Genomic DNA, 18,822 nt, shown 5'->3' on the forward strand with positions numbered 1-18,822 from the left:
TCACATACACACACACACACACACACGCACGCACACACACACACACCTGCTCCCGGACCTCCAGTTCTAGATCCACAACCACGAGCCGCATGGCCAGGCCCAGTAAAAGTACGACACCCAGCGCGTCACTGTCGTACCAGTGCAGCCCTGTGAGGTAAAGCGAGGGTGAAACGTGGGGCGCGGAGAGGCGCTGGTGGTGATGGTGATGGTGGTGAGAGGAGGGGCCCCAGCTGTAGAGGAAATAGTGCGGGCGTTTTTTTTGTCGAGTAACGCTATGCTGCAGCAGCAGCACAAACGGCTGCAGCGACTGACGTACAGATTGACATGTGATGATGATGATGATGATGATGATGATGATGATGATGATGATGATGATGATGATGATGATATGCATCTGGACAAGGCCTCTGATGCATGCACGGGAATTCAGTTGGCTGGCTAGAATTCAGTTGTATACGGCTATGCCGCCCATAAGCACACTCACCCACGACGCGTACGGAGACGTCCCCCTGACCAGATCTGGATCCAGATTCGCCCGCCAGCACCGCCGCCGACGCATTCCAGATCCGCGTCACCGTCAACGGCAGCCGTTGCGCCAGCGCAGCGGCGGCCTGCGGGTCCAACGACGCCACGGCGGCGGCACCGCCACTGGCCGCGGCTGCCGCCGCCAGCGCCGTCGACGTGGCGGCGGTAGCCGCCGCCGCCGCATTGGCGGCGGCAGCGACAGCTGCCGTGGCGGCTCCGCGCGCGACACCCGTAAAGGCGGCGGCGGCTCGTAGAATTGATCTCCTCGCCGGGCCCGTTTGCTGCGACTGCTGCTGTTGTATCGGCAGCTGCGCCGGCTGCAGTACCGACGGCGAGCCGGGCGACGGCGATCCTTCTGACGGCGCACCAGCCACCGCCGGCGGCGGCCCCGTCGGTTGCGGCGAGTTGTGATCCCCCACCAGCGGCACGTCCACGAAAAGCACCTGGTCATGCCAGCCAACCGCCAGTACGGCACACACGGCGGCGGTGACGGCACCGTTGCCGCTGGCCGCGGCGAAGGTGGCATCAGCGCTGGCGGCGGTGGCAACGGCAACCGGCGGCGGCCGTGCAGACCGCCGCTGGTGCGGCAGCCATGCTGCGCTCGGTATGGACGGCGACGGTACGGCGGCGGGTCGCGGTATCGAGTACAGCGGCAGTAGCTCCCCAGATAGCTTGAACCTGCCAATATGGCAGCCGGAGGTGGCGCAAAGCGCAACAACGCCGTCGCCGACACGGGCACCAGGCGGCGCCAGTGCCGCCGGCGCGTCGGTTGCCGCAGCCTGATGCTGCTGCTGCTGCTGCTGCTGCGGCGGCGGCGGCGGCAGCGACGGCGTTGCAGCAAAGAAGGGCGTGAGGTGTACGACGCTGCCGATGCTGCCCATGTTGCCTCCCAGTACGATCCGCGAGGCGACGGCGGTCTTGAGTACGACATGTGTGAAGGTGTGCAGTAGCAAGTTGCCCCGTCGGTCGGCAGAGAGAGCCATGGAAGCGCCACGGCCGGGGAAAAAGCTGACGTGGACGACCTGGCCAGATACATACATACGTACATACCAAACAACATGGCGGTGTTCATCGGATAGCGCCCCCAGCAAATATGTAGGTGTGCATCAGTTAGCCGTTAGGGTTATCATGGCTGCGGTGGGATCGGTTGGTGAAACGAAACACATGAGACATGGATGCGGGCCCCTTCTTCCCCCCCCTTCTCCTCCACCCCACCCCAAACACCCCCACCCCTCCTCAAACACCCCCACCCCTCCCCCCACCCCTCCCCTACAGTTCATTTCTGACTTCCTTGCATATGATGCCCCCCCCCTCCCCCTCACCGGCAGGTCATGTTGTCCCGCAATGACCGCCACCTGTTTGGGCGGCCGCCGCTGCAGGTCCCAGGCCACCACAATGCCGGAGGAGTGACCCACCAGCAGCCACAGGGGGTCGCCTGAAGGCGGTGGAGGGGGAGGAACCCGGGGGAGGGGAAAGACAAACCACGAGTGAGTGAAGCTGCTGCCAGGGCAAGAGTGGGGAGGGGGAGGGGTATCACATCAGGATGATGCTGGTGATGCTGGCGTTGCAGAAAAGAAAAGGAGCAGCAAAAGGGGGGGTCCCAAAAGGACATCATTGCATCATTGTGTTTCGACAATTACTTGCTAACCTGCACCCCCCAAGTGCTGGTGGCTGAGAAGGGAGGGGAGCTGGGGAGCTGGGGAGGAAAACCTGGACGGACATACATACATACACACATGCTGTCGGCCCCTGCACCAAAGACACATAGCTCGGGACGGGGAGGGGGGGAAAGAGCGGGGAATATACACAACACACAACACACGCAGCACGGCTACTCATCCCCGTGGGAAGGTTTGTGTGTATGTGTGTATGTGTGTATGTGTGTATGTGTGTATGTGTGTATGTGTGTATATGTGTATAAGCTGTTGCTAAGAAATTGCGAAGACCAGAAGCAAAAGCACGCACTTGGTTTACTTCTAAAGAATCAAAATAACCGTTTGTTCCGGCATAAATTGTAGCTACTTGATCTTCTAATGATAACGGAGAAGCTTGAGGTTGTTTAAGAATTTCACGTAAACGTATGTGTGTGTATGTGTGTGTATGTGTGTGTATGTGTGTGTATGTGTGTGTATGTGTGTGTATGTGTGTGTATGTGTGTGTATGTGTGTGTATGTGTGTGTATGTGTGTGTATGTGTGTGTATGTGTGTGTATGTGTGTGTATGTGTGTGTATGTGTGTGTATGTGTGTGTATGTGTGTGTGCCTGTGTTGAGGGGGAAGGGAAATTACCCTGGTATGTCACTGAAAACACACGGATGTCGAACACCACCTCCTTACCCTTCGACACACGACACACCGACATACATACACCGGCACAAACGCCATGCAAATCACCCATATCAGTGTGGCACGCGTATTCATTATCATTATCAGGCACATATCATGTTTGTTTGCTCATGGTCCACGAGGGCCAGGGTAAAATACCAAGATATGAGTTTACTAAATGCAAAGCAGCGTTTGTTCCCCGTACAGAATCTACATACATACATGCATACATGAATGCATGCATACATACATACATACATACATACATACATACATACATACATACATACATACATACATACATACATACATACATACATACATACATACATACATGCATACATATCCGGACATCGAACGCGTACCGGGCCCAGCCACAGTCGACAACGCCAGCGCCGTCACCGCTTCCGCCTCGCTCCGGGCCTCCCCCACTGCCACGATACCCCCGGCCCCGCTGCTGCCAGGCCCCGCTCCGCTCCCCGACCCCCCCCCGCCGCCGCCGCCGCCAACTCCTCCACTACCGCCGTAATCCAACCCGCCCATCTGACTCAATGGCTGAGCAAAAGAAGACGTCGGCGGCAGCGGGGCGCCGCCTTCGCCCCCCCCCGCTGCTGCTCCCCCTCCCGCGGCTGTTGCCGCCGCGCCGCTGCCGCTGCCGCTGCCGCCGGTGGCCGCCGCCGCCCCCGCCGCCGCAGTAGCAGCCGGCGGCAGTTGGAACACCAGCGCCACTCCGAGCGAGGTGCCCACCGCCATGATGGCGTTGGAGAGGGCCACCACCCGGGGGCGACCCGACTGCGGAGCGGGGGAGGGGGATGAGGGGGGGTGGGTGGGGAAAGACGAACCACACGCGATTGAAGCTGCTGCCAGGGCAAGATAGTAGCAAACGAAAAAACTGACCGAAAGGCGTCCGTGGCGACTGTGACGACTGTAACCTCGGGATGACGAAGTGACGTAGAAGTTGGAAGTCCTACCTACCTAAGCCGCCAGAAAAAAGGCTGAAAAGTATAGCCAAACCGTAAAGTAGTAGGTGTAAAAAAAGTAGTAGTGAAGGCGGCGAGTAAAATAGTGCTGACGTAAAAGTGGCGTAAAGTTGCTGGCCAGGAGAGAAAGCTGAATTGCTGATACTGAAAGGCTGCCGGTATGCAAGTGCTCCTCCCAACCCCCCAAAAAAACTAGAACGCGCGACTGACCCGACCGACCCAACTAAACTATTCCGACTAGCCTACCGACGCCAACGCGATATACCAAAGAAGCTCGAACCACCCTTTGGACTCACCTGGCCAGGCCGCAGAAGTAGTGGCAAGAGGCACATGCAAAAACATCGTGGGGGGGGGTGGGGGACAGAGGGCAGGTGGATAGGTAGTAAGGGTAGTAAGGGTAGCTAGGTAAATAGTAGGTAGCTAGGTAGGTAGGTAGGTAGGTAGGTAGGTAGGTAGGTAGGTAGGTGGGTAGGTAGATAGATAGATAGGTGGGTAGGCAGGTGGGTAGGTAGGTAGGTAGTAGCATTATTCTTATCATTGCATTTATATAACTCAAAGAAATAGCGACCGCGTTGTCCAAAGGCATCAGGGGTAGTGTGGAGAGGAAAGCGGCGTTAAAAAGAAAAACAAGGTAAGAAGTGTGCGGCCTTCCTCTCCCGCAGCACCCCACCCCACCCCACCCCACCCCACCCCACCCCTCACCGTCAGCCAATGCGTCGTCATGTCCGGCAGTGCCACGTGCAGCTCCTCCAGCCGCAGCGCCACACTGCCGCCCACCATGGCTCCCGAGGCGTCAGGGCGGCCCGAGGGATTCCAGTCCTGAGCCGCATCCGCCAGAAGGGCGGTCAGGCCGGAGAGAGGCTCCAGGGGTCGCGACCCACGGGTCTGGCCGGTGGTGGTGGTCATGGTGGTGGTGGTCATGGTGGTGGCGGTAGTGGCGAGCATGAGAGCGGTTGGCGGAGGGGTGGAGGCGCCGTGGGAAACGCCCGTGATAGCGGAGGGGCCTGTTGACGTGTCGAAGCAGGGTGTGGACGTGTGTGTGTGGGGGGGGGGGTGTGGGGGGGGGGTTGGGGGGGGAAAGGTGGAGAAAGGGTTTGCGGGTGCCGGTTGGCGGTTGGTAGTTATTGGGTGGTACAGGCCGGAGGAGCCCCAAGGCGCTGTGGGGGCAACCCCGAGGCAACGCTGAAGCGGGTGTGGCAAATGGGAGGTAGCCATAACCAAAACCCATACATGCCTTATGCACACATACACACGTGCACACACGTGCACACACACACACACACGCACACACACATATCGCGGCTCAGATTATCAAACACGCACGATGCAAGGGTACACTTCAGGAGGTCCGCTCCCCACCTTCCAGGAGCGCCGCCTCAGCCGCCTCAGCACGCAACAGAGACACCTCATGCGGCGGCAGCCGCTGCTCCAAATCCGGATCCAGATCCAGATGTGAACCCACATGCGTATCCAGATTTGGATTCGGTATTGCCTTTGCCTGGCCGCTGCCGCCGTCGGCACCGCCGGTGCTTAGACCGTCAGCGGCCTCAGCGGCCCTCTGAGGGCACGGAGCGGCCGCAGCTGTAGCGGGAGCGACTGGGGGAGCAACAGCCGCGGCAGCGGTGGATGCGGGTGCAGCAGCGGCGGGTTGGGAAGAAGGAAGGTGCTGGGCCAGCGGCGCTGGCGCCGACGCTGACGCCGTGGGCTGTGCGGGGCTGGGGTGCATGAGCCCCCCAGCTGAGTGCAACTGTACGGGAGCCAGCGGCGGCGCTGGCGGCGCTGGTGCTACAGCGACGCTGCACGTACTCGCTTGGTGCGATCCGGCCATACCCTGCGGCGATGATGCACCCATGCCAGCTGGCGGGGACGAGGACGACCCCGTCAAGCGACTTACGTCAGGAACCGCCGCCGCCGCTGTCGTCGCCGCCGTCGCTGTCGCCGCCGCCGCTGCCGCCGCCGCTGACGTCGCCGCCGTCGTTAGAACTGGGCTTGACAGCGCCGCCGCGTGCTCCTCGCTGCTGAATACATCTGACAAGTCGAGCTGATCATCGCCGTCCTCACCGTCCTCTTCCCGGTTTTCAGCGGCAGCCTCCGCCACCGACTCCACCATCCGTACAGGCCGTACTTCCTCCGCAGCGGCTCGTCTCTCCTCCTGCGACCCCGCTTCCGTCCTTCCTCCTGCTGCCGCCGCCTGCCCGCCGCTGACCGTCTGGCTTGGCGGCGGCGCCGCCGTCAGCGGCAAGGCTGCGTTTGTCGGATCATCGCGACTTGGCGTCGCCGCCGCCGCTGTTGTGAGATGATGCTCGTCCTCCTGCGGGCTTCCAACGGCGCCGTACCTTGCCAGCAGCATGTCAACGTCGGAGCTGAGCAGGGCCGGCAGTGCAGACAGTGTCGAGGCCGGAGGCAGCGGCGGCGGCGGCGCAGATGGTGATAACGGACGGAGGGCCGTTGCCGCCGGCGCTGCGATGGTCATTGCCGGTGCCGGTGCCGGTGCCGATGCGCTGTCAGCAAGGCCCAGCGGCAACATCCCGATGAAGTGCGATGTCGCGGATGCCGGCCCCGTCGCCTGCGCAGGCACTGCTGATGCCTGTGGCGCTACAGCTTCAGCCTTAGCTATCGCCGCTGCTGCTGCTGCCGCTGCTGGCGGTGCCGCCAGCGCGGGAGCAGGCACCGCTGACGCTGCTACGGCGGACGGTAATGGCGCCGCCAGGGGTTCCGGATCCGGCTCGCCAAACTCCAGCAACATGCCGCCAAAGGCCCCTGAGAGGTACGGATGTTGGTACGGCTGTGTTGGTACGGCCGAAGCTGGCGCCGCCGCTGGCAACGTGACGGGGCGTGGGGTCTGTGACGTGGACGGCGCCGTCAGCATGTCCAAGTCCGCGAAGGCCATAAAGGCGTCTTGCGCGGGGCCTGCCTGGGCTGGCGGCACTGCCGCCGGTACGGCGGCAGTGACGGCGGCGGCGCCGAAGCCGTCGCCGCCAGCGAGCCAATCCGACAGGTCGAAGGGTGCCGCTGCCGGCCCAGCTGCCGGCGCCGGTGCTGCTGCCGTCGACGCAACCAGATGTACGGCGGCGTCGACGTCATCAACGGGAGAGAGGCCCGCAAGCGGCGGCGGCGGCACTCCTGGCGACGACGCTGCCAATGCCGACGCCGCCGCTTGGGGTGGTACAGCAAGCAATGATCCTGACGGGCCCTCCTCGTCAGTACGAGCATCGCTACTGGCCGGCGGTTCGGGCTCTACTAGCTTTCCTCCTGCGCCGCCTGCTAGCAGCGTCACTTCAGACGAGGAGGTCGGTTGGGCAGCTGCACAGCCAGGTGAGGCACCTCCTGGAAGACCCTCGGGACCCGTCGCCACGTCATCCGGCCGTGTGAGGTGCGCCGCCGCCGCCGTCGGAAGCACCTCCATTCTCCCTAACGGCATTGACGCCGACGCCGCCGCGTCCGCAGCCCCCGTCGGCGCCGGTTCCGGTGCCGCCGCCCCCAACGTCATCAATGGCGTAAATGGCGCCGTCGCGGCTTCCGTACTTTGATGCAAACCTGAGACATCTGACGACGCTTCTTCCAATGGCGGCATCGGCGGCGTCGGCAGCACGACGGCGGCTGCGTCCGCTGCCGGCTGCGGCTGCGGCTCCTCCGCCGCCGCCACGGGCGGCAGTCCCGGCGGCATCGCGTCTTCCGTTGGCACGTGTACTCGCGGTGAACCCCCCGCCGCGTCTGTCTCAAACTCCCCTCCCGCCGCCCGCTGCCCGCCCTTCTCAACCACATCCGCTACTTCCGTTCGCTCCGCCGTCTGCATTTCAGTCACCTCGCCCGCGCTGCCCGCAGCCGAAGTGTCACCGTCCGCCTGCACCTGCACAGTTGCCGTCACCTCCGCCACCTCCGCTGCCCCCACCTCCGTCACCTCCGTCACCTCCGCTGCCGCCACCCCCGTCACTTCCGCTGCCGCTGCCGCCACCTTCGCCACCTCCGCTGCAGCGTCTGCCGGCAACGCACCTCCAATCAGTCCCCCCTCCACAAAACCCGGTTCCACCTCCACATCAGCAGCCATCGCCGCCCAGGAGGGGTCCACGACAGCTGCGGCGACTGCACCACCATCAGCCTCCCCAGGCGTGTCGCCGCCCATCTCCGACTCCGCTCCCACCACCCCATCCATCCCCGCCACCCAGCCAGCCGCATCGTCTCCCGCCTCCGTCCGCCCAGACAACGACTCGCTGGCTGCTGGCTCAGGGACCACCACATGCAGCCTCGTCGACTCAGACGCCCCCTCGCGTTGCCCGCCCTCAACGGGCTCCTCCTCCTCCTCCTCCTCCTCCTCCACTGCTCGCACCAACACGACGCCTAGGTTCGCCGGTGTACCGGCGACGGCGGCTGCCACCGACTGGGACCTACCCTGGAGCGACTCCCCCACTCCTACAGCCCCTACAGGTTCTCCACCAGGACGCGCCGCCGCCGCCGCCGCCTCGTCCTCCTCATTCGCTTCCTGTAGCTGTTGCAACTCCTCGTCCGCTTCCTCGCCGCCGTCGCTCGTGCTTGGAGGCGCCGACGACGACGGCGTTAGCGGAGCCGCCGCGCCCACCGCAGCTCCCAGCTCCGAAACCTGCGCCATGCCAGCGTCAGGCTCCGCTAACGCCGCCGCTACCTCCATCCCCCTGGGCTCACGCCTCGCTCTTGGCTCTCCAATACCTGCAGCTCTCCCGGCGGTGATGTCGAACGAATCTGTCTGGAACTCGTAGACTGGACTGGTGCCTTCCGTGGCGGGGGCAGGCTCCGTCGCCGCGGCCACTGCCGCCGCAGCCCCCCGCACTCGATCATCATCCCCCAGTGGCACACTCGTGTCCCCGACAGCCCGCGAAGACCCCGGGCCGTCGGCTTCCCTGACGACTGTCCCTGGAGCAGTGCCGTCGAGGGGCTCATCTGCTTGAGCACCGGCGCCAGGCGACGGAACCAGAGCGACGTCGACGTCGACGGCGGCGCCTGTGCCATCGGCTGTAGCCTCCCGTTGCGTTGCTGCGACTACGTACGGTGGTGCTGGTTCCGGAGCGTGCTGTGCTGACGCCGCTGCGGCTTCCGGGGGGCCATCTACGTCCCCGTAGAGGAAGCCCTGCCCTGCCTGCGGTGCGGCAACTGGCCCGTCAGCCTTCCCAGTCGCTTCTTCTTCTGCTGCTGGTGCTGCTGGTGCTGCTGGTGCTGCTGGTGCCCCAATGTTGCCCAGCGCGGCCGGGGCCCCATCCAGCACTATCGTCTGTAGTTGAGCTGCTTCACGCCGCGCTTCCTGCGCCAGCTGCGATTGTTCCTTCCCTGTCCGCACCTCTTCGACCACACCCCCAACCTCTATCACAGAGTCCTCCCCCTCCTCCTCCTCCCTCTCCCTCTCTTCCTCCTCCTCCTCTGCGTGCTCTCCTACCGCTACCTCCCACATCCCTCCTCCTCCTCCCTCAGCTGCTCCTGTGTGGCGTACAGCAGCCACCTCCCGGAGCAGAGTTGCACCCACCATCGCGGCAATATCTGTGGGCGCATCCCCGTTTCCCTCCCTGGAGTCCTCCGTCTCAAGAGATGGGAACGACACAGCTGCGTTTGCAGTTGCCCCCGCACCGCACCGGCCGTCCTCGGCGGAGGTCGACGCCGATGACGCTGACGCCACGCGGCCTGGCGCCACCGCGCTGGGCTGCTCCCCCTCCTCCACCCCTTCCCCCTCCTCCACCCCTTCCCCCTCCTCCACCCCCACCTCCTGCTCTCCGAATGCAGCAGCAGTAGCAGCTGCTCCTAATGCGCCTGCTGCCTCGGGCGCTGTAACCACCTCCCCTGGAGCTCCCCTGAGCGCTCCCGCCGCTGCTGCTGGCGGTACCGCAGCGGCTGCTGCTGCTGGCTGCACTGCCGTGGTCGTAGCGTCGGGTGCTGCATCGGACTCCCGGGCGATAGGCTCGGATGTGAAATCTACCGCATCCGCATGCGCGCCGGGTGCCTTTGCCAGAGCCACATCCCCCAGCGACGGCAGGCCCGTTGCCGGCCGGACCATGACCCCGGGGGTGAGGTCCAGATCTTTCGTGTCATCTGCCGCCTGGTGTCCTCCCGCCGCGTCCTCCTCCAGCTCCGGCACTATCGGCGGCGGTCCCTCTGCAGCCACCGGCTCCGAAACCGACTCTGCGGCCGTTGCCGCCGCCGTCGTCGGTGCCTTTTGTTCCTGCAGCTCCTCTGTCACCGGCGCCGGTGCATCGTCCTCTGCCGGCGGCGCCGGCGGCGGTGCTGCTCCAGAATCCACGCCCACAGTGATGCCATAAGAACACGGGGCCGTGGCATCTGCCGCCGCAGCAAGTCGTCCCGGCGCTTCCTCCTCCTCCTCCTCTTCCTCCTCCTCCCCCTCATCATCATCATCCGCCGCCTGCACCTCCGACGTCGCCGGCTGCTCTACCGCCTGCGCCTGCTGCGCCTGCTGCTGCTGCCGTTCCTTCCCCGCCGCTTCCGCCTCCACAGCCTCAACGACCGGCGGCGACTCGGGCGTTGAAGCTTGCTCGCTCTCCATCCCCTCCATCCCCACCATCCCCATCATCACCGCCTCTACCTCCGCCTGCGCCTCCAGGTCAATCTGTCCGGAAGCCGTCTCCTCCGCTACTTCCTCTGCTACAGCCGGTCTAAATACGCCGGGTGCCTCCTGGACCAGTGGCTGCCAGGGCCGTTGAGCCGCCCCAAGATTCGGGACCTCGCTGCGTTCCCCTACCCCTGGGGACCCCACCACCACTGCTGCTGCTGGTGATGCTGATACTGGTGATGTTGGTGATGCTGATCCTGGTGCGGATTCCGGCGCTTCCGGTTCCGGCTGCGGGCCCCGACAGGCAGCTGGCCCCGTGTCGGTCCTGGGCTGAATACCACCCGCAGGAGCACCAGCAGTAACAGCCGCAGGAGCACCAGCGACACCGTCCGCAGTTGCATCAGGAGCAGGAGCAATAGCAGAAGCTGTGGCACTGCCCTCACCGCCTGTAAGACCCGTAGCAACAGCCGCAGTAGCAGGAGCATTAGCAGAAGCAGCGCCATCCACAATAGCTGCAGGAGCATCTACACTAACATCAGAAGCCAAAGTTGTAGTAGCAGCAGCAGTAGTAGTAACAGTAGCAGCAGTAGGGCCCACTCGCTGATCCCCCTCCTCGTCGCCGTTATCATCGTCGCCACGTTCTAACAGCGTGAAGGGCCCCGAATGTACGGCAGACGCATCGACGACATGCCCGCCACTGAGGCGCCTCGCCCTCCCCCTCCCGCTGCCGGCGCCGGCGCCTCCGACGGCGAAATCGCCGCCTAGCAGCCCTCCATGGTCCGCCTGCTCCACCGCTGCGCCCGACGACAATGCCGAAACAGGACCAGGTGACGCGAGTGCAGCGGCGGGGGGCCCGACGGCGGCCCACGGCGACGCCGTCTCCGCCGCCTGTACCTCACTCCCCGGCGACCCTCTGGGTGCGTGGTCGCCGTCAGCGGACAGCAAGGGGGACTGCAGGCGGGACAGAGGGTCGCTCTGGACAGTCTGCTTTGGTATCCACCTCCGCCCGTGACCAGCCCACGGGTCCGAAGCTGTGACGGCGGAGGCGGCAGCAGCGGTGGCGTCCGTCGGCACATGAGGATCGAGTACTGCAGCGTCAGCTTCAGCGGCGGAAGGCGCTCCCGCAGCAACCAGTGGCGGCGGCGCCGCCGCCGCCGCCGCCCAACCTGCACTTCCCCACTCGTCTGAGGAGGCAGCCTCTCCTGCTAAGGTGCGACTTGGACCGCCATGTTGGCCAACGGCAGTAGCACCATGTTCCCGTGTTTGCGCTGCTTCTAGTGCTTCACCAGCTGCTATAGCCACCTCCTTTGGCTCCATACTACGGACTACAGCCTGGGCCAAACCCCCGGAATGGTCCTGCGGTGGCCTCTCCGGGGGCCTCTCCATGCGATGGAGCTCGTGAGCTGGGGACACTACAGGCACGGAGCCATGCGTCGGCGCTACCGCCCACTCCACGTCGCCCCATTCATCACACGCCGCCGCAGCTGCCGCCTGCATATCCACGTACCCCGCTGCAGCACCACCCGCCGCCGTTCCTACCGGCGGTATCGCCTCAGCGGTACTGCTGTGGTCCTCCGCCACACCCCCGGACACGACCTGACGTGCCGCCACCCATTTCGCCTCGTCCCACTCGTCCGAGGTGGTGGCGGCGGCGGCAGTGGATGCAGTGGTGGCGGCAGCGGCAGAGGTGGCAGCCTCCTGCACCTCAGTGGCAAACGCGACCGATGAGCGGACCTGGGAGCCCTCCGAGACAGCGGGGACTGCTGCTGCTGTGGCTGTTGCTGCTGCTGTTGCTGTGGCTGCTGCTACAGCCGATATCCAGCCGGCGCCCCGCCAGTCATCGCCACCGTCATCGCCTCCTCCTGCACTGCCACCACCTATCGCGCTTTTACTGCCTCCATGACCTCCACCACTACCACTTTCCCGGGGGGGAGGGTCACCAAGCGCGGACAGCTCGCCCGGCTCCGCCGCAGCCATGGGAGGGCGGGAAGCGGGTGCCTCGTTTTGGGGTGAAGTGGCGGCGGCGTCGAGAACCGGAGCTGAAGGCGAGATGATGTCCTCCAAGATCTTTTCAATCTCCTCCGCTACCTCGTCCAGTGTCGTGACCGTCCTCTGTGTGCCGCCGGCGCTGCCGTGAACACCCTGGCTCGGCGACAGCCGCGGCGACGGCGGCAGTACCGGCTGCGGCAGCGGCGGCAGCAGCGGCGGTGGTGTGGAGATGCCTGACACAGGGCCATCGCTTCGCGCCAGGCGCGCCAGATCGCCTAGACTAGATCCCAATCCCGCTGCGGCAGACGCGGCTGCCGCCGCCACCACCGCCGTTGGCGGCGTCACCTGTCGACTGTCGTTGATGGCAAAAGCGCGGCTGGCAGTGCGTTCACCGACGACGCCGGCAGGTCCGCCGCCACCGCCGCTGCCGCCACCGCCTGCGGCGACGCTAGGTGGCTGGCACCAAGGTGTTGTTGGCTGGGTGGGTATTGTGCCAGCAGCAGCTGATGACGGCGCCAGCAAGAATGCCAAGTCAGCCAGAGGGCCCAAATCATCACCTTTGGCAGTGGCTGCGGCAGCAGCTCCCGCTCCCGCTCCCGCTGCTGCTACTGCTACTGCTGCTGCTGCGGGCGTGCTGTTGCCGGGTCCCGCCGGCATAGGACCTGAACCCGCTACTGCTGCTGCTGCACCCACGAAATCGCCAAACAACAGATCGCCAACAGCAGCAGCAGTAGCAGAACCACCACCATGACCACCACCACCACCACCACCATGCCTGACACTGACACCGTCATCGTCTTCCATCAAAATCAACGGACACGGCAGCGGTGTTGCACCCGTCACCGCTGCCGCCGGCATTGCGGCCAGCCGCTGCTGCTGCTGCTGCAACGGCGATGCCTGCAACACGGCGATGTGGGTCGGGTCCGAAAAAAGGCCCCCTAACGGGTCCACGTCATCATACCCCACAGAAGGAGCTGCAGTACTGCTCGCAGGTGCTGACGGCGGCTGGGGAGCAGCAGGGCCTGGAACGGCCCGCTGCAATGGTGGCGGCGGCGGGGGTGGTAATAGCGCGGGTGGCAGCGGCGGTTGCGGCGCCGCCGCCGGAAGAGGTGTGGGAAATGAGGGGACGTCCGGGTCAACCTCCAGCCCCGCAAACAGGTCGTCATCATCCGGGGCCTGCTCGCTGTTGCCGCTCGCGCTGGGGAGCATGAAGCTGGGCGCACTTACGCGGTGGGGAGGGCCCAAAGGTGCGGGTGAAGTAAAGGCAGGGGGGCCGGGTGAAGGCAGTGAGCCTGAGGCTGAGGCTGAGGCCGGGCTTGCTGATGGTGCTGGTGCTGGTGCTGCTGCCCAAGGTGGGGGCCCAAAGGGCACAGACCCGTTTCGTGCAGGCGTTCTGCTTAGGATGGATTGTGTGAAACCCGAGGGTGAGGACAGCGGGATCGCTGCAGCGGTCTGGGGATCTGGTCGTTGGAGTCCTCTGTTGAAGGACTCGGCCCCATCCCCTAGGGCGGCCCATTCGTCGCCTGGGAGCGGGGCTCCATGTCCACCGTACGATCCCGCAGCGCCCGTCAAGACATCCGCAAGGTTCCCAGCGACAACAGTGGCATGATCCAAAGCTCGGGAGGCCTGCATTTATAAAACGTTTTTTGCGTTTGGCAGGTCCCTTACAATACTGCGAAACCGAACCGGATGCGGTGATGGCAGAGCGAGCTTGCAACTTTGCCTCACCAGTCCGGAGCTCCCCAAAAAGTTTTTGAATAGTTCTCCATTCCTGTCCGACGCCATCCGCTAGGACCGAGTAGGGCCTGTGCGTTCCTCGGGACAAATTTTAATTATAACGGAAGTCCCTGTACGATCAAATTGCCGTCAGACAACCAAGGCCCACGTTATTATGATAGATCCACATCTAGATTGAGACTTGCGCCTGTTATCCGCTTTATACGTTCGCACTGACTCTTGAAGTTCCTTATGCTCCTAAGGGGAGAAAACACCAATCTCCAGCTAGGTTTGTTGCATTAACGATCAAAAGCCTCAAACCCAGGGCCCAGGACCCAGGAGGTGGTCTCGGTGGATGGTTCGGAGCGTGTTGTGGACGTTGGTAGTTGCACCATACTGCAACCTTTGCAACCAGACAAACTTGCAGCTGGTCTATAATTTACCAGCGCTTGTGATCACTTTAATGTGCATAGGCAGATGGAGGGCAGCGATATAGAGTAGCAGTAATTGCGGTTGGCACTCCACAGCCTTCCCCCTCCATCACGCAAACACGCTTTGCCGCCGCGTAATCGCAGCATCTTCGAGCGACTTAGCTGCGTTTACGTGACTGCGTCAAATGTAGGCATATCTGGGTAGAGCCTGCAGGATGCCAACATCCAATTCCGTTACTTACTGATGCTGCAGCATATTTGCGAGAGACTCGATTATGGGAGGCATAATCCTTCCCCATATTTCAGAGCAATAATCCGGTAGTAGCAATCCTTTCTTCACACCTTCTTGATCAGTTCTGTTGTTTGACAGCCTCGTGCTCGCTCGCCTCACGCCAGTTCCGTGCTCAGTTTTTCATGTCCCTTTCCTTTACTCGCCACACACGTCCCCTCAGCTCTTCTGAGCGCTCTATCGCCACGGCCTTCTATCTCCACATGAGGCCCTCCCTGGTGAAGTGGAAATAAAGGGTTGCTTTCTGGCTCCTAGGGGGGTACTGGGGCGTTGACGGCAGCGCTCTCTCCTCCAACCTGTCCCTTTCCAACTGCAGTGAGAATTTTGACGCTGCTATCATTAATGTTTCCACCACCGCTTGGTCCAGCAGTGCAGCTCTTTTTGTCTTAAGGAAGTTTACGATTTTCCATGGAAATCAGCCAGCAAGCAAGTAAACAAGCACCCGGAAACGTGCTTTTGGAATTTCATGTACATTACGAATGAATGTTGTTGTGTCCTAACTTACGTACAGTACATCCCAAAGAATTGTCGGTCCACACGCCAACACTAATGCTCCGATATTGATCACATAATCTGTGGGTGTGGTAGAACGGCCAAAATAATGTGAGGTGTCCCCGCCCTGGGTCGGTCTCGGTCCTTGGTCGATTCCGTCAGGCCCGGTCAGGCAAGGTCGCACACACACACATACACACACATGCACACGCACACACACGCACACGCACATAGATTATCTCCTTCGATAACATCACTCCTGCCACCCTTGTCAAGTCCTGCCCCCCTGCCCTCCTGTCCCCGCCCTCAAGCAAATACACACACACACACGCACGCACACACAATCATGCACGCTGAACGACTCCCTTCACATTCCCCCGGTCCCCCGCACACCCAAACACATACACCTCGCTGCGCGCGCTGGAATAACGTTGACCGCCTCCTCGTTACCCTCCCTCCCCGAGACCGCCTCCAGCAAAACCCACCCCCGCGCGCGCCGCCCCCCTTTCCACTTTCCCCTACCCCGTCGCCCTCCATTTCCCCTCCCCCCCCCCCGGCCCCTTCCCACACACGCACGCCAGCAGCATGCGCGCCAGCACGGAGAAACACAAAGCGTACGCTGAGACTGAGGTGAGGCCGAGGTGAGAGACAGAGGCCGAGGCTGACATACCACCACCATCGAGCCACACCCCGGGCATTTCCACGAGAAATCACGATCAACCGAATCCGTCAAACACACGTCCACCACACCAAAGTAACCCGCTTCTAACACGGTTACTTGTGCGCGCAAGTACGACGCCTGTACGACTCCAGTACGACACTAGTACGACGCCAGTAGCTTGGGATCCGTGATGGTCTTCACTCCAAACTCGTGTTGCCGCGACACCGCGTAACACAGGTGCGTGCTGTGGAGCCAGGAGTGCAGGTCTCGGAGCGAGGTAAGGCCCTCTGCCGTACGGAGCCAGGCGGCGCGACTGGCATCCTCCTTGCCCTGCCCGGATGGTGGTGATGTGTGCATGTGGGGGAAGGGGGGAGTAAAAGGGCAGTTGGTGGAACTAGGAAATGTTCATCTTCAGTTTTTTCTCCGCTCTCACACACACTCGTACACACACAGCTTTGCCTGCGAGGTCGTCAACCCTCCGCTTTCACGGGAAGGGTTCCTTGCGCCCCCCTCGGGGGGGGGAGCCCAGGGGGGAGACCACCTAGCCTGTGTGCTTGTAGCCGCATCGCACGCGCTGTGATATGACCAGCAATATGACCCTCTGCTTTGCCCGCTAGGATGGGAAATAAGTGGTTGCATCGGTAGCTCTATCTGGTCTACAGTTTCACACACTGGGAAATGCTACCGCAGGTCGCTGACGACTGACTGCTAGGAGCTCCTGGCTTCGGCGTGAAGTTATCTACGGGTAATCAGCCCCACTTCAGATGAGGCCTTTCCCCCCCCCCCCGCAGCATCCAGCCATCCCTCGACCTAGTGAGTTGTTGCCAATAAAAATAGATGGCGGAGATGCAGAGGCAGCGAAATAGCCCAAAGTCGTGAACCACCATCCATCGGCACTTCCCCCATCGTGGCTGCGAAAACCGTTAATACACCCTCCCCCCGCTCCTCTCCCCCCCCCCGGAAACCCACCCTCCTTATCGCCAGGACGTCCGGCTCAAAGATGCCCTCGTCCGAAGCCGCCACGAATAACAACTCAAACCTGACCTCGTGTGTGGGGTTGGGGGTGGAGGGCAGCCAACTGTCAGTGTGACGATGATGTTGCGGATGCCAGACTGACAGACAGATTGACAGACTGACAGATTGACAGACGGACAGACAGACGGACAGACGTACGTCCATCCAACCAAAGCTCATCCATCACATCCGCATCCCCCCAATTTGCAAATTCAATCCCGCACCACACCCGGGGGGGGGGGGGATCCCAGGGCGAGCCAGGGCCGCAGGGGGGCGGCATCTGGCCCTGGTCATCTCTCAGCAAGTCATGAGGCGGCGTCCTGTCTTGCCTCCCGAAGAAAGAAACTCTCCCCTCCACGCACACACGCTCTTTCTTCGCCCAAGATCCCCTTCCCTCCTTTCCTTTCCTTGCATACCAGCCCCTCCTCCCGCCCTCCTTCCCCCCTCTCCTCCCCCCCTCTCACCCTCACACCCCCTTTCCCCCAATCCAGTCCCCCCACCCCCCGGGCCGTCCCCACGAACCTTTTCGGGTCCCCGAACAGCTCCCTGGCCGCCATGCCGTACATTGTGTTAAACAGCGCCGCCGTACGGGGCATGTGGAAATCACTGGTCACCACACCCACCCGCCGCCAGCCCGCCGGTACGGCGTGTATGGTGAGGGAGAAGTAGGCGTTGCCCACTGTATCGTAGCTGGAGACCTGGGCGTGTGTGTGTGGAGGGGGGGGAAGAGGAGCAGGACGAGGAGCGGAAGGAGTAGCACGGGGAGGGGGAGTAGGAGGCGACGGGGGTGGGGGTGCGGGAGAAGTGAGAGGAAAAGGTAACAGGAGCACATTTCCCTCCATTTCCCCACCCCCACTTTTCCTCCCTTCCCCTCCCTTCCCTTTGCTTCCCCATCTTTTCCCGTCCCCCTCCTCTATACACACATATATACCCACGCACAGACATACATACACATACACATACACATACACACACAAACACACACCTCCTTGAGCAGCAGGTCCGCATCCGCCCCTCTCCGTGTCAGGTAGCGACTACACGCGGTTGCCTCGTGGATTACGAATCCGCCCGAGTCCAGGTAGGGGGCCTTATGAGGGGTGCCGCCGCCTGTAGGGGGAGGATGGGGGGAGGGACGGGAGGGGGAAGGGAAAGGAACACTAGGGACATGGAAGCCAGGATGAAGGAAAAAGGAGAAGGATGGAGTGAACGGAGTGAAAGGCCCCGGGTGCGTGTGTGCGCTTGCGGTGGTGCTTGTGTGTGGTGGTGTGTTTTGTGGGAGGTGGTGAGGGTTGAGGGGGCGGGGGAGCCTGCCGCGAGTGCGTAGTGTGTGTGTATGTGTGTGTGCATGTCGTGTGTGTGAACACGGTGAATGGAAGGTGCACATACACGGTTACGATGGTCATCAAGACGAATGGCAAAGCTGGAGGTGAATTTGAGTCAAAACAGGGTGTGAAACAAGGCTGTCCACTATCAACTGAGCTGTTTGGGCTCTACATTGAAACCCTCGCGGACGTCATCGATATGCACGACGGTATTAATACCGGGGCACGGCCAGAGGATGCACCGGAGGTTGGAAATGAGCGAGTGTCCATCCTTCTCTATGCCGACGACGTTAGCCTTCTGGCAACAACACCAGGACGCATGGGGGAGTTGCTCAACATTGTGGACATGTTCTGTGACGATTTTGGGATGCGCCCAAATGTGTCGAAATGTGAACGCCTCGTTTTTGCGAGTGACAGCAACATTAGAAGTGCTGTCCAAGCATCGTGTGATGAGCTCAGGCTGGCTGGAGAGGCCATACCGGCTAAGGATAGTGCGCGATATCTGGGGTTAGTGTATGGGCCGGAACGGCAGTTCTGGGCCTGCCGCCAGCAG

The 18,822-nt window shown here is 62.4% G+C and overlaps 2 protein-coding genes across 2 annotated transcripts in view; both read right to left on the reverse strand.

Moving 5' to 3' along the window:
• VOLCADRAFT_91386 (uncharacterized protein) overlaps nt 1-13,976 on the reverse strand; it is a gene marked incomplete at both ends in the record, with an annotated part of 26,440 nt that extends 12,464 nt beyond the window's left edge. Inside the window, 13 exons of the mRNA XM_002950870.1 lie at nt 47-147; nt 485-1,547; nt 1,848-1,960; nt 3,215-3,404; nt 3,597-3,641; nt 4,532-4,833; nt 5,189-5,686; nt 5,891-7,132; nt 7,230-7,460; nt 7,823-10,643; nt 10,953-12,053; nt 12,690-12,781; nt 13,181-13,976. Coding sequence (XP_002950916.1) covers nt 47-147; nt 485-1,547; nt 1,848-1,960; nt 3,215-3,404; nt 3,597-3,641; nt 4,532-4,833; nt 5,189-5,686; nt 5,891-7,132; nt 7,230-7,460; nt 7,823-10,643; nt 10,953-12,053; nt 12,690-12,781; nt 13,181-13,976 — 8,595 coding nt within the window. The remainder of the gene's footprint in view (nt 1-46; nt 148-484; nt 1,548-1,847; nt 1,961-3,214; nt 3,405-3,596; nt 3,642-4,531; nt 4,834-5,188; nt 5,687-5,890; nt 7,133-7,229; nt 7,461-7,822; nt 10,644-10,952; nt 12,054-12,689; nt 12,782-13,180) is intronic.
• Nucleotides 13,977-16,911: 2,935 nt separating this feature from the next.
• The window catches only part of VOLCADRAFT_104906 (uncharacterized protein), a gene marked incomplete at its 3' end in the record, with an annotated part of 3,281 nt that continues 1,370 nt past the window's right edge, over nt 16,912-18,822 (reverse strand). Inside the window, exons 2-4 of the mRNA XM_002950871.1 lie at nt 17,933-18,054; nt 17,470-17,645; nt 16,912-16,972 (exon numbers count right to left, since the gene is read on the reverse strand). Of these exons, the coding sequence (XP_002950917.1) occupies nt 16,912-16,972; nt 17,470-17,645; nt 17,933-18,054 (359 nt within the window). The remainder of the gene's footprint in view (nt 16,973-17,469; nt 17,646-17,932; nt 18,055-18,822) is intronic.

The sequence above is a fragment of the Volvox carteri genome (assembly GCF_000143455.1).
Source record: "Volvox carteri f. nagariensis unplaced genomic scaffold VOLCAscaffold_20, whole genome shotgun sequence".
Lineage (NCBI taxonomy): Eukaryota > Viridiplantae > Chlorophyta > Chlorophyceae > Chlamydomonadales > Volvocaceae > Volvox > Volvox carteri.